Consider the following 10,869-nt stretch of genomic DNA (forward strand, 5'->3'; position numbering starts at 1 on the left):
GCTTGAATTTATGATGTACGTATAGAGACTTTGTAAAGATTCGCTGGCCATTTTATAGAAGTAGATCCTACATGGGACAACGGTGTTCCTGATTCCAGCTGATGATTTCTCCTAAGCTCACTTATTTTAGGCTGTAATTACGGCAAAATAAAGGGCGTTTTTCAAAGGGTTCAAAATCATATGAGAAGGAGGATCACCGACGTCGTTTTCATTGGGAAACGTATATGAAATCGTTTTGACCTCTTTTAAGGAAACCTTTCCTAGAATTATATTTTATAATAATGGTAAAAAAAAGTAATATATATTCAACAATTTGAGGGTCTCACTCTCTCTTTAACCCATAAATAGAAAGATAATGAACTTCAACGCATTCAAATCTACATCCTCTTATGTTAACAACAATAATCGTACCAACCAAATTAATATAAAAATCATTCAAAGTCAAATGAGATCAAAATCCACTTAAGTAAGGTATGGTGGAATGTGATTTAGCCCTATTTATATATGCACTTGCTTTTTAAAATTTCCGCAGATTAGTTGTGCCTATTAACATTATATTATTAAAGTTGCATACCTAAAATTTTATGAGAATTATAGTGGAGTTTTGACTTGGTTTCATTTTCGTATAATTGAGAAAGTAATTCATATCTATTTTTTTACGGAATTAATAAAAAAATTGGTCCAAAATTGAGAATATATATTTCAAAATTTAAAATAATCAATTTATATTAAAAACACCGAGGTTTTGTTTAACATTGCTTCTTAAAAGTGTTTTTGGGGTTGAAAGTAGAAGCAATGCTAAACAGACAACTTTCTAAGTTAGAAATACTTTTGAAAAACACCTTTTATTTTTCAACTCAATAGTTAAAACAGTTTTTTAGCTTTTGCTTTTGGCAAAAGTGATTTTATCAATAAATGACAATTTTAACTTTTATATTGTATTTTATATAATATTTATATGGTGTATGTAATCATTTTTATTAAAATTTATTATATATTTAAATTTTATTGGTCATATTTTATTTTTAAAATATAGTTTATAACACCATGCCTAAAATGGACATTTTATTTATCAAAATACTTTTTGACTCTTAAACCAAACTTTTCAAGAGTACTTCTCAAAATCAATTATTCAAAATACTTTTCAAAAAGCACTTTTAAAAGCAATGCTAAACTAGCTCTAAATCCATTAGGGACCTTTTATAAAATTTGACATTATTATTCTAGTATAGCTAGTGGTTAGAGATGTAAAAATAAGAATAATAAAAAAGGTTAAAATACTCCATAGGTCTTTGCACTTTTCATAAATTTAGAATTTAGTCTCTATACTTTTGTTTTTATAAATTAAATATCTTTATTTTTCAAATTTTAAAATTTAAGTCCAATTGTTAATTTTTTTTTTTAAATTTGTGAGTGTAACATTTTGAAATAAAAAATATTCACTTGCAGGTAGCAGTGTAACTAGAAAATGGCTTTGTAATGAATCTAAATTTAACAAAATAATTTTAAAAATATTAACTCTTGAACCTGAATTTTGAAATTTAAGAAGTAAATAGACTAAATTATAAATTTACAAAAAATACAAGGACTTATAGAACATTTTAACCGAAATAAAATGCAGGCAGAGGAGCAAAACAAACCCCACAAATGGCAGCTTTTATAAGCTTAGAACAGGCGGAGGCAAAATCAGAATATCATTGCAATCCAAATGCAGAATTTATATTTACTTAAAGTACGGTGATAAAGTCTGACCCTTTTTTTATGTATGAGATCTTGTGGGGGCATCATTTTTAATATATGAAACCCTTTTATTACATATTTTAAATATAAGTTACACGTAATTTTTTTTCTTTTATTTTTAAAATTGATAACAAATTTGTACGGACAAACCTATCTTTTTATATAATATATATATATATATGTTTATGTGAGTCTCGTGAAGAACAATTTTTTGGTTCCTGTTGAAGTTTCATTATTATCGGATTGACATAATTCACTAAAGAAAAACAAAGAAAGAAAGGGACATACTTGGCTTTGATGTGTGAAAAACATATTATATGACATGTTAACCTCTGAATTTATACTTCTAATTAAAGCAGATAAAACAATTATCAATGATTTTGGAGGTTAAATATTCTTATTATCATAAATTGGTATTTTAAATCAAGGGTTGATTATTCTTCTCAATTTTGAAAAGATGTTTTTTTTGGTATATTAATATAGAAATAACAACTAGGGTTTCAATTTTTTCTCTAAATAGGACATGTTTGTTTTTTAGTAATTAACAAATTAAACAAGACGGGATTTTGAAAAAAATAAAATTAGGTTGGGTTGGTTGAAGCTTCGAGCTTACAAACAAAAATCCCAAAACAGCTATTGTCTCTTTTATATCTCGAATTTCAAAATGATATTATTTCATGGACAAAGTCAAAAATTATTCTAAGCGATTAGAAATGAATAATAAACTTTTGGAGGGATAAAGTATTAACTTATAATTTCATAAAATTTGAATGATGTTTCTAGTAAATTTTTCTTCTAGTCATTTAATTAAAAAAGTTACAATTTGGTCATTAAACTATTCAAAAGCTTTCATGCTATATGACTTTCTTTGTTCACATTTTTTACACCAATCGAAAGTTTTTTTTTCTCATTTTTCTTTTATAACTCAATTTTTTATGAAAAAACATCGGACGTCACAAATTGGTGAATCAAAATTCAAACAACTTTTTTCTTTAATCTTTGGCATTAACCGTCAAATTGACTTGGATCTAAGATATTCGACAATTACTAATTCATTATTGGCAAATTGTTTATCTGGTTCTAAAGTTTAATATATTTATTTAATTTTAAAATGGTTAATTTGTTTTGAATTTATAATAAAGAAAAGTATTGAGGGTGGGTCAAAGTACTAATAGTACATCTATTAAATAATAAATTAAAACATATTGATTCCAAGGGTAACTCACAAGTCTTGCCATTATTAGGAATTAGTAGTATATTTTTGTTAGTTGATGAAAAGGAATATTGTGATCATAATTAAAAAAATTAAATTATATTTTGTTAGTAATAATGAAATTTAATGCATATAATTAGACTTGATTATGGGTCGTATCAGGTCGAAACAATATTTTAGGCTTGTTTTTTAAGCCAAGCTTGACCTCACCCGAAAAATGAGCTTAAAATTCTGCCCAAGCCCAATCCAAATTAAAAATATTAAACCGAGCTCGACCTGGCTTGGCCATATTAAATTCTTTTAGATTATTTTTTTATATAAAAAATTTAAAAATATATAATACATCACATACACTAAAAACATTAAAATAAATGTTTCTTAAAATTTTAAAAATACATTTAAAAAATAATATTTAAATAATAATAAAATAATTACAACTTGGCAAGAAAAAGCCTATAAAATAATAACAAAATTAAAAATGAAACAATAACAATAAAATAGTAGCAAAACAACGAATTCGGGTCAAGCCAAAATTTGCTCGAGAAAATGAGCCTTATTTTTTGTCCAAACCTATTTTTTCAGTCTACATTTTTTCTCAAATACTCCTACTTTTCAAATTGACCTTCTGACTTGAATAAAAAACCTGATCAGGTCAAATTGTATAGCAAGATCACAAAATGGGATTCAAATATTTAGCAAAAATTACAGATACATAGTCTTTCTTAACATTAATACGATTCAATCTCCAAAAAATTCCAAACAGAAACATTCAAAAATAAATCCTATATTGTATGTACTAAAATGGTGTAATTTGATAAAACTGAAACGAAAGAAATCCCGTGAATCACTTTACCAAGTCCAAAATTTTCAATTTCCGTGTCTACGCCATTACCGCACTACCAAACAAAACCAACTCACAACATTAAATAAATAGCTCCAATCCTCTGCATCCCATTCTCATTGTATCCTTTTAGCCAGCGCCTCCTTATTTGACACGTCACTATTTTTCTCACCGACAGAGGAACGCGTTGCACTGGGCCCCGCATTTCACTTTGAAAAAAAATAAATATTGTTTTTCTCAAAAATCTGCATGTGAAGTGATGTTTTATTATTACAAATAAATAATATGAGTAAATGTGGTATGGTATTTTTTGGCATGAATTTGGATCTTGATCCAATGCATATATCTAGTCCTCCTGTCACATTATCCAATGTGATGTGAGTATAGTAATAATTATGGATATTACATTATTGATTCAGATCAAGACATAGTTCAACCGATCCAATTTTGGTTTTCTATCCTATATTCTAACTTTTGTATTTCAGTCCATTTTTATTTATGACAAATCATTCGTCTTAACCCAGAAATCTTAGAATAATGAGTGCTTGGATGATGGCTGGTGGGGTTGCCTGTGTTTGGAACATGGAAATTTGTCTAAAGTTTAAAAGTCAAAAAGAAATATATGGCGCACGCTGAATCTTCAACTCAATTGCTATGGATGTTATTGTCAATACAAAAGAATATTAATTCGTGTGTATTAAAGCATATTATTGTCTAAAGTTGGGAGAGACTCATAAAATCCGGGTTTTGCTCCATTACAATAAACCTATACATCATTTGACATAGAAAAAGGTATTGTGTTTTTTACCTGCAGACAATAACAAAAGTTGAATCTTGTATTTCAATTTTTTTGATAAATATATAAAGGTATTGTATTTTTATTCTATCTGTAACCAGTAACGATTGTCGAAAATTACCCTCCAAAAATTTTCGTATATGCAATAGTGGTTCATAAAAAAGAATCAATTGGTCAATCACGTCACTGTCTGTCTTTGCGATGCAATCCGTAACTCTGTTGGCTTCCCTCTGAATATGTCTAAACTTAATTTCTCACGATTTTAAACACCACCTATGAATGCCTTTAATTTCATTTCGAAAGAGTTGAATCACCACAGCACTACCACATTCTAATATTGTATTTCAAATGGTCACTTTTTAATTATATATATAATTAATGCTAAAAAGGAAATTAAATTAGTGTTAAAAACAAGGGTAAACGATGCCTAAAACCAGTGATGCAAAGTCAATCTGAATTCTAGGTAGATTATTAGTATGAGGCATAAAAAAAAGACAAAGGAAGGGGTTGCCAAATGCCAGAGTGTAGCCTTTCCAGCACAAGTAGAATACCATGTTTTAATAAAAACAAAAGAACAGTCGTCTTATGAGATCTGCGTTCATTCAGTATTGACAAAGTCAGCTGTCGGTTTATTCACTTTCTCTAACCTAAATTTTGCACTGAAATAATTTCTACAGGTAAAAGTATTATCGAAATCTCGATATTACGAGTTAAATTTACGAAATGCTAAAACAGGTTTTCTGCAAAAGTAATGTGGCGAGAGTCTCTTTTCCAGACAACTTTCTTTTTCAAGATTATGTATTTATTCAATTCTTCACTCTAAAGTCTTAAATAATCAAATAAATTATTAGTGATTTGAGATTTGATTAATAAAAATATATTAAAATAAAATAAATTGAAAGTTACAGTTGGAATCGAACACTACTGATGGCTGTTTAGCGCGTTTATCATAGAGAAAAAAAAAAAAGGCAACTTGTTTATCATCATTTATTAATAGCTTTTTGCATGTATCTAATTCATACCATTTTTCATTTGATTAGTTTTCTTCTTTTCTTTTTATTTTTTCAGCTTTTTCACGAGCAGTGTCGTGATTGGGTCGATACAAAAACCGCCTACACACTCTTTACAGTATATCAAAGAGAGCTCGCCATTAACAAGAGCAAATAAAAAGAGTTTTTTTTTAAGTTTAAAACTAATGGAACGCGCTTCTTATTAGATCATAATTTGATGAAATCTCGCTTATTTTAAGCTGGTTTTGCGCTATCTTTCTATTTGCAGCTCTGCTCCTACAAACAAGGTACTGTTTTTGTTTTTGTTTTTGTTTTTGTAAAAGAAAATTTCTTACTGTTTTTGGATTTGTTAGATTCGATACCATTCCGATTTTCTAATGATTGATCCAAAATGGGTTTTCTTCATTTTAATCTGGGTTTTCATTAAATTCTTCGTATCGGGCAGCTAAGAGAAGTGAATTTTAATGGGAAATTAATGATTTTTGAATGGAAACGAGCTTACCCTTTAATGCTTTCAGGTGGCGGAACTCACTCAAAGTTTATTTTATGGAAATGTATTTACTTCACTTTCCTTTATTTCCTTCGAATCTTACATTTTTCCCTTTTCTAACTTCCCCCCCTTTTTCTGTTTCAGTCTTTGGAATCGTTCAAAAAAAAACGCCACTTCTTCATTTTTTTTCCTTTCACTGTTTAAAATTTGCTTTTGTAAGAGGTTCATTGTTCAGCAGGGTTTATGAATCTGGTATCTTAAAATTGGGGAAAAGATGTCATTTGATCTTATTTCAGTGCAGAGTTTCTTTACTTTAAGTTAAACCATTTCAGGGTTATCCTTATTAAGATTTAACATTTTTTAGAGTAGTATTACTAGCTTGGCTTGTTTCATAAGAGTGATTTGAGTAGAATATATATTTACTTGTTTCAACTTTAACAGCTCCTCTGAGTTATGTTTGCATATTTATTTTCCTGTGGCTAACTGTTGGGGATTTCCAGGTTTGAACGATGTCCCGGCCTCTGCCTCTGCATCGAGGTGTATCTGGAATGCGGAACTTGAGTAACAGCAATGATTTTTGGGATTCTGAAGTGAAAGATAAAACGGAAAAGGAAGATTTGGATAGAAATCGTGCTTCTGATCAGAGCTATTTATCTCTCAGGTTTCCTTTTCGTTTACTTTGTCCGGATAATTCTCCTTCCAAATATGGTATCACTGAGAATGGTTTTGCATCTGATCCCTTCAGCGTTGGGAGTCCGAGAAGCCGGCATAAGTTAACAGTGCTGTTTTTGAAGTTAAGTTTAGTTGTGATTGTGATTCTTGCTCTCACTGGATCGTTTTGGTGGACACTCTCCATTTCGACATTGTCTAGGGGTCATATATTTCATGGTTATAGGCGACTTCAAGAGCAGCTTGTTTTGGATTTGTGGGATATAGGGGAACTTTCACTTGGTGCTTCAAGGATGAAAGAAATCGACTTCTGTCCCGAGGAGTCTGAGAATCATATTCCTTGCTTTAACATTTCAGAGAATCTTGCTTTGGGTTATTCTGACGGTAGCGAGTATGATCGGCAATGTGGACAAGGCTCAAGGCAAAGTTGTTTAGTTCTTCCACCCGTGAACTATAAAATTCCACTTAGATGGCCAACTGGGAGAGATGTCATTTGGGTTGCAAATGTCAAAATTACTGGTCAAGAGGTGTTCACCTCTGGCAGTTTAACCAAGAGGTAAGTGGACGTTTCTTTTGTAAGTCTACTTTCTTGTCCAACTGCCTTCATTTCCCCACTCCTCGATTTATTTCTTATGGAAATGTATTTCTTTAACTCCTCGATTTACACAATTGCAGAATGATGATGCTGGAGGAAGAGCAGATTTCATTCCGATCAGCATCACTTATGTTTGATGGTGTGGAAGACTATTCCCATCAGATTGCTGAAATGATTGGATTGAGAAATGAATCTAACTTCATACAAGCTGGGGTAAGTGGGACTTTTCCTACCTCGGATCATATTTGTACACTGTTCCATTGTTCTAGTAAGGTTATTGTTGTTATTTCCTTTATCACTTGACACTTGACGGCATGGACAATTTATTATTATTTTTTTGGGCCAACTACGAGTAACTTTTTTATGATACGTTTAATTGCCACCCTTGGTTTGCACATTGCAATCTTGGTAATATGGGCTAAATTAGCTTAAACCCTTCCTAGTATCTACTATGAAGAAGACTGGTATTTCGCAGTGCCATCATTTCATTAGTTTCTTCTGCATTAAAAATAATAGCAGTTAGTGTTTCTAGTCCCCTTGCGCTGTCTGAGTTTAAAACTACTGTTGCAGGTCAGAACCATCTTGGATATAGGATGTGGTTATGGAAGCTTTGGAGCACATCTTTTTTCCAAACAGCTCTTAACCATGTGCATTGCAAATTATGAGTCATCAGGCAGTCAAGTCCAACTCACTCTAGAAAGGGGCCTTCCTGCAATGATCGGTTCTTTCAATTCAAAACAATTGCCATATCCATCTCTTTCGTTTGATATGCTGCATTGTGCACGCTGCGGTATTGACTGGGATGAAAAAGGTATCAGTTAACTGTTTAAAACTTGCTTATATAGAATTTGCTGCTTCTTTCCCCATCTTTTCATCCCTCTCCCCCTACCCAAGCATGTTCATTGTTCTATATATGATAACCGCTAGCTGAAATGAAAGGTCCTACAAATTTGCCTCACCTTTATCAACTTGTGTTTTCTTTAGTTTTGATCTGTGACCATATTTTCACTTCTATATGCTACTTCTGCCAATGTTTTTGTATTTGAGCCTTTCGTAATTAACATTTTATGCTAAATGTGTGCTACAGATGGTATTTTCTTGATTGAAGTTGATAGAGTTCTAAAGCCTGGTGGATACTTTGTATGGACTTCACCTCTTACAAATGTTCAGAGTTTTCTTCGTAACAAAGAGAAGCAGAAAAGGTGGAACTTTGTTCGTGATTTTGCAGAAAATCTCTGCTGGGAGTTGATGTCACAACAAGAGGAAACTGTGTTGTGGAAAAAGACCAGTAAAAAAAATTGTTACAATTCCAGGTAAGGCAATTTTCTTTTGATTTACATTCATTTTCTTCAAAAGTGAATGTATTTTGACCAAATGAATTATTGGAACAATCCTAATAACCTAACTATTTGTGTCCAGGAAGCCTGGTTCTGGTCCTCCTATTTGTAGCAAAGGACAAGACGTTGAATCTCCATATTATCGACCTCTGCAGAACTGTATAGGTGGTACGCATAGCCGCCGATGGCTTCCTATTGAGGAGAGACCCATCTGGCCTTCTAGGTCTAACTTGAACAAGAATGAACTTGCTCTTTATGGTAATTTGATGCTCTTTGTATGCTAGGCACCAATATAAGAAATTTCGGTCTGTTACCTTTTTTTATTTATCTGTTTGCTTATATTTTGGCAGGATTACACTCCGAAGAACTCAATGAGGATACCACAGACTCTAGAACAGCTGTTCGTAATTACTGGTCACTGCTGTCACCCCTAATATTCTCGGATCATCCAAAGAGACCTGGTGACGAGGATCCTTCTCCACCTTATAACATGCTCAGAAATGTTCTAGATATGAATGCTCGTTATGGTGGTTTAAATGCTGCATTACTGGAAGCAGGGAAGTCTGTCTGGGTTTTGAATGTAGTCCCAACAAGTGGACCTAACTACCTTCCCCTCATTCTTGACAGGGGCTATGTTGGTGTATTACATGATTGGTATGTCTCTTCTCTAGCTAAACTTTTTAAGGTTTTGTTCTATTGTTATACCCTTATCGTAATTGTATGCATCCTGCATTACTCATATAAGACTTAAATTGAGCAACTCTATTTGAGGATGTCTATTCTGTTTATGGTTTGGTGTCAATGAAACTTGAATGAAGTTAGGACATAGTGTTACTTCTATTTCACTGTTGATTAACTGCTCTTACTTTTAAAGATGTGATATGCTTTGCCATTGAAGCATTTTCCAGCAACATATGCGTTTCACTTTTCATGTTTTCATGTCTTATGATCCATCTGTATCTCTTTCAGGTGTGAAGCATTTCCAACATATCCTAGAACTTATGACATGGTCCACGCAGATGGACTTCTATCCCTTGAGACTAGTCAACATCGGAGATGCACCATGCTTGATCTATTCACTGAGATAGATCGGTTGCTTCGTCCTGAGGTACTACAACTAAGCTGTCAATTATCAATCCGGGCCTACTTTAGCTCCTTTTATGGTTACCTTACTGTTTCTAAACCCATGACTAGACCTTTCAAATGGTTCCTATCGTTTTGTCAGCTACTGCTATGTTCTAATATGTGATGCATGTGATGGTTGGTGCAGGGTTGGATACTAATCCGTGACGCCGCTCCTCTTGTTGAATCAGCCAGAGCTCTAACGACACGGTTGAAGTGGGATGCCAGAATCATAGAAATTGAAAGTAACAGCGATGAGAGGCTCCTTATTTGTCAGAAACCTTTCTTCAAGAAGCAAGCAATGTGAGAACAATTTCTCCATTAAACCCTAGTTTATGTCTTGGTATTCAAACTCCTGTGCAAGTTACCTAATCATCATAAAGCTCCACCATGGAAAGAGGAATACCATATATTTTGAACAGAAAGAAGCAAGAAAAAAATGAACCAATGGTGACAACAACTCCTATGGAGCCGTAAGGCGAACATAGGGCCTTGTAATTACTCGATTGAGGTACCATTGCAAGTGAGAACTATAGGGTGAGATTTTAAAAATTTTCATGTTTACGTCTCATTATGATTATACAAACACATGATTAAGATTGTGAAAGATGATTTACAGAATAAGCAAGTGCTGTTAGCTGTGCAGTATAGAAAACAAAAAAAAAAAAAAAAGAAAAAGAAAAAAGGAGGGATTTCTTGACAGTGTCATTTATGATGAAGTTTTTTATTCTTCATTTTATTATTCTCTATGATACCATTTATATTCAATGAAGGAAACTCATACTGAATAGTTTTTATTCATTGAACTTGTGCTTTTGTCAGATGTAGTTGAATGTTGTGTATGCAGTATTGTTTGTATATGGAAAGCATATAGCAGATCATTAAAGTTGCAGAAATGAATGCATGTGATTCACAGTTATGGTGCATGGATGTGAAAATGCAGCGTTAGATGGTGGAGGGCTTGGACCTACCATATCTAATGCAGTGTTATATTGGAATTTAATTTGAGCGTTGAGTATTGTACTGGATTGAGAAGTATACTTAACAAATGGAAGA

The 10,869-nt window shown here is 32.3% G+C and overlaps 1 protein-coding gene across 2 annotated transcripts; it reads left to right on the forward strand.

Moving 5' to 3' along the window:
- The first annotated feature begins 5,600 nt into the window (after window positions 1–5,600).
- Window positions 5,601–10,614, forward strand: LOC105773010 (probable pectin methyltransferase QUA2). 2 transcript variants are annotated; one of them, XM_012594568.2, is made up of 10 exons: window positions 5,601–5,887; window positions 6,591–6,751; window positions 6,836–7,315; window positions 7,435–7,567; window positions 7,925–8,165; window positions 8,442–8,667; window positions 8,774–8,949; window positions 9,042–9,345; window positions 9,661–9,799; window positions 9,962–10,614. In XM_012594568.2, the coding sequence occupies exons 2-10, from the start codon at window positions 6,600–6,602 to the stop codon at window positions 10,118–10,120; spliced, it is 2,010 nt and encodes a 669-aa protein (XP_012450022.1). In that variant the 5' UTR covers window positions 5,601–5,887; window positions 6,591–6,599; the 3' UTR covers window positions 10,121–10,614. The 2 variants fall into 2 exon arrangements, with proteins under 2 accessions (XP_012450022.1, XP_012450019.1); XM_012594565.2 differs by having other exon boundaries at window positions 6,591–7,315.
- Window positions 10,615–10,869: the final 255 nt, after the last annotated feature.

The sequence above is a fragment of the Gossypium raimondii genome, chromosome 6 (assembly GCF_025698545.1).
Source record: "Gossypium raimondii isolate GPD5lz chromosome 6, ASM2569854v1, whole genome shotgun sequence".
Taxonomy (NCBI): Eukaryota; Viridiplantae; Streptophyta; class Magnoliopsida; order Malvales; family Malvaceae; genus Gossypium; species Gossypium raimondii.

Coding starts and splice junctions, on each gene's coding strand:
- LOC105773010 (XM_012594565.2), top strand. CDS start 6,600: ATGTCCCGGCCTCTGCCTCTGCATCGAGGTGTATCTGGAATGCGGAAC. Junction 7,316..7,434: donor TCTGGCAGTTTAACCAAGAG/GTAAGTGGACGT, acceptor ACACAATTGCAG/AATGATGATGCTGGAGGAAG. Junction 8,950..9,041: donor GAATGAACTTGCTCTTTATG/GTAATTTGATGC, acceptor ATATTTTGGCAG/GATTACACTCCGAAGAACTC.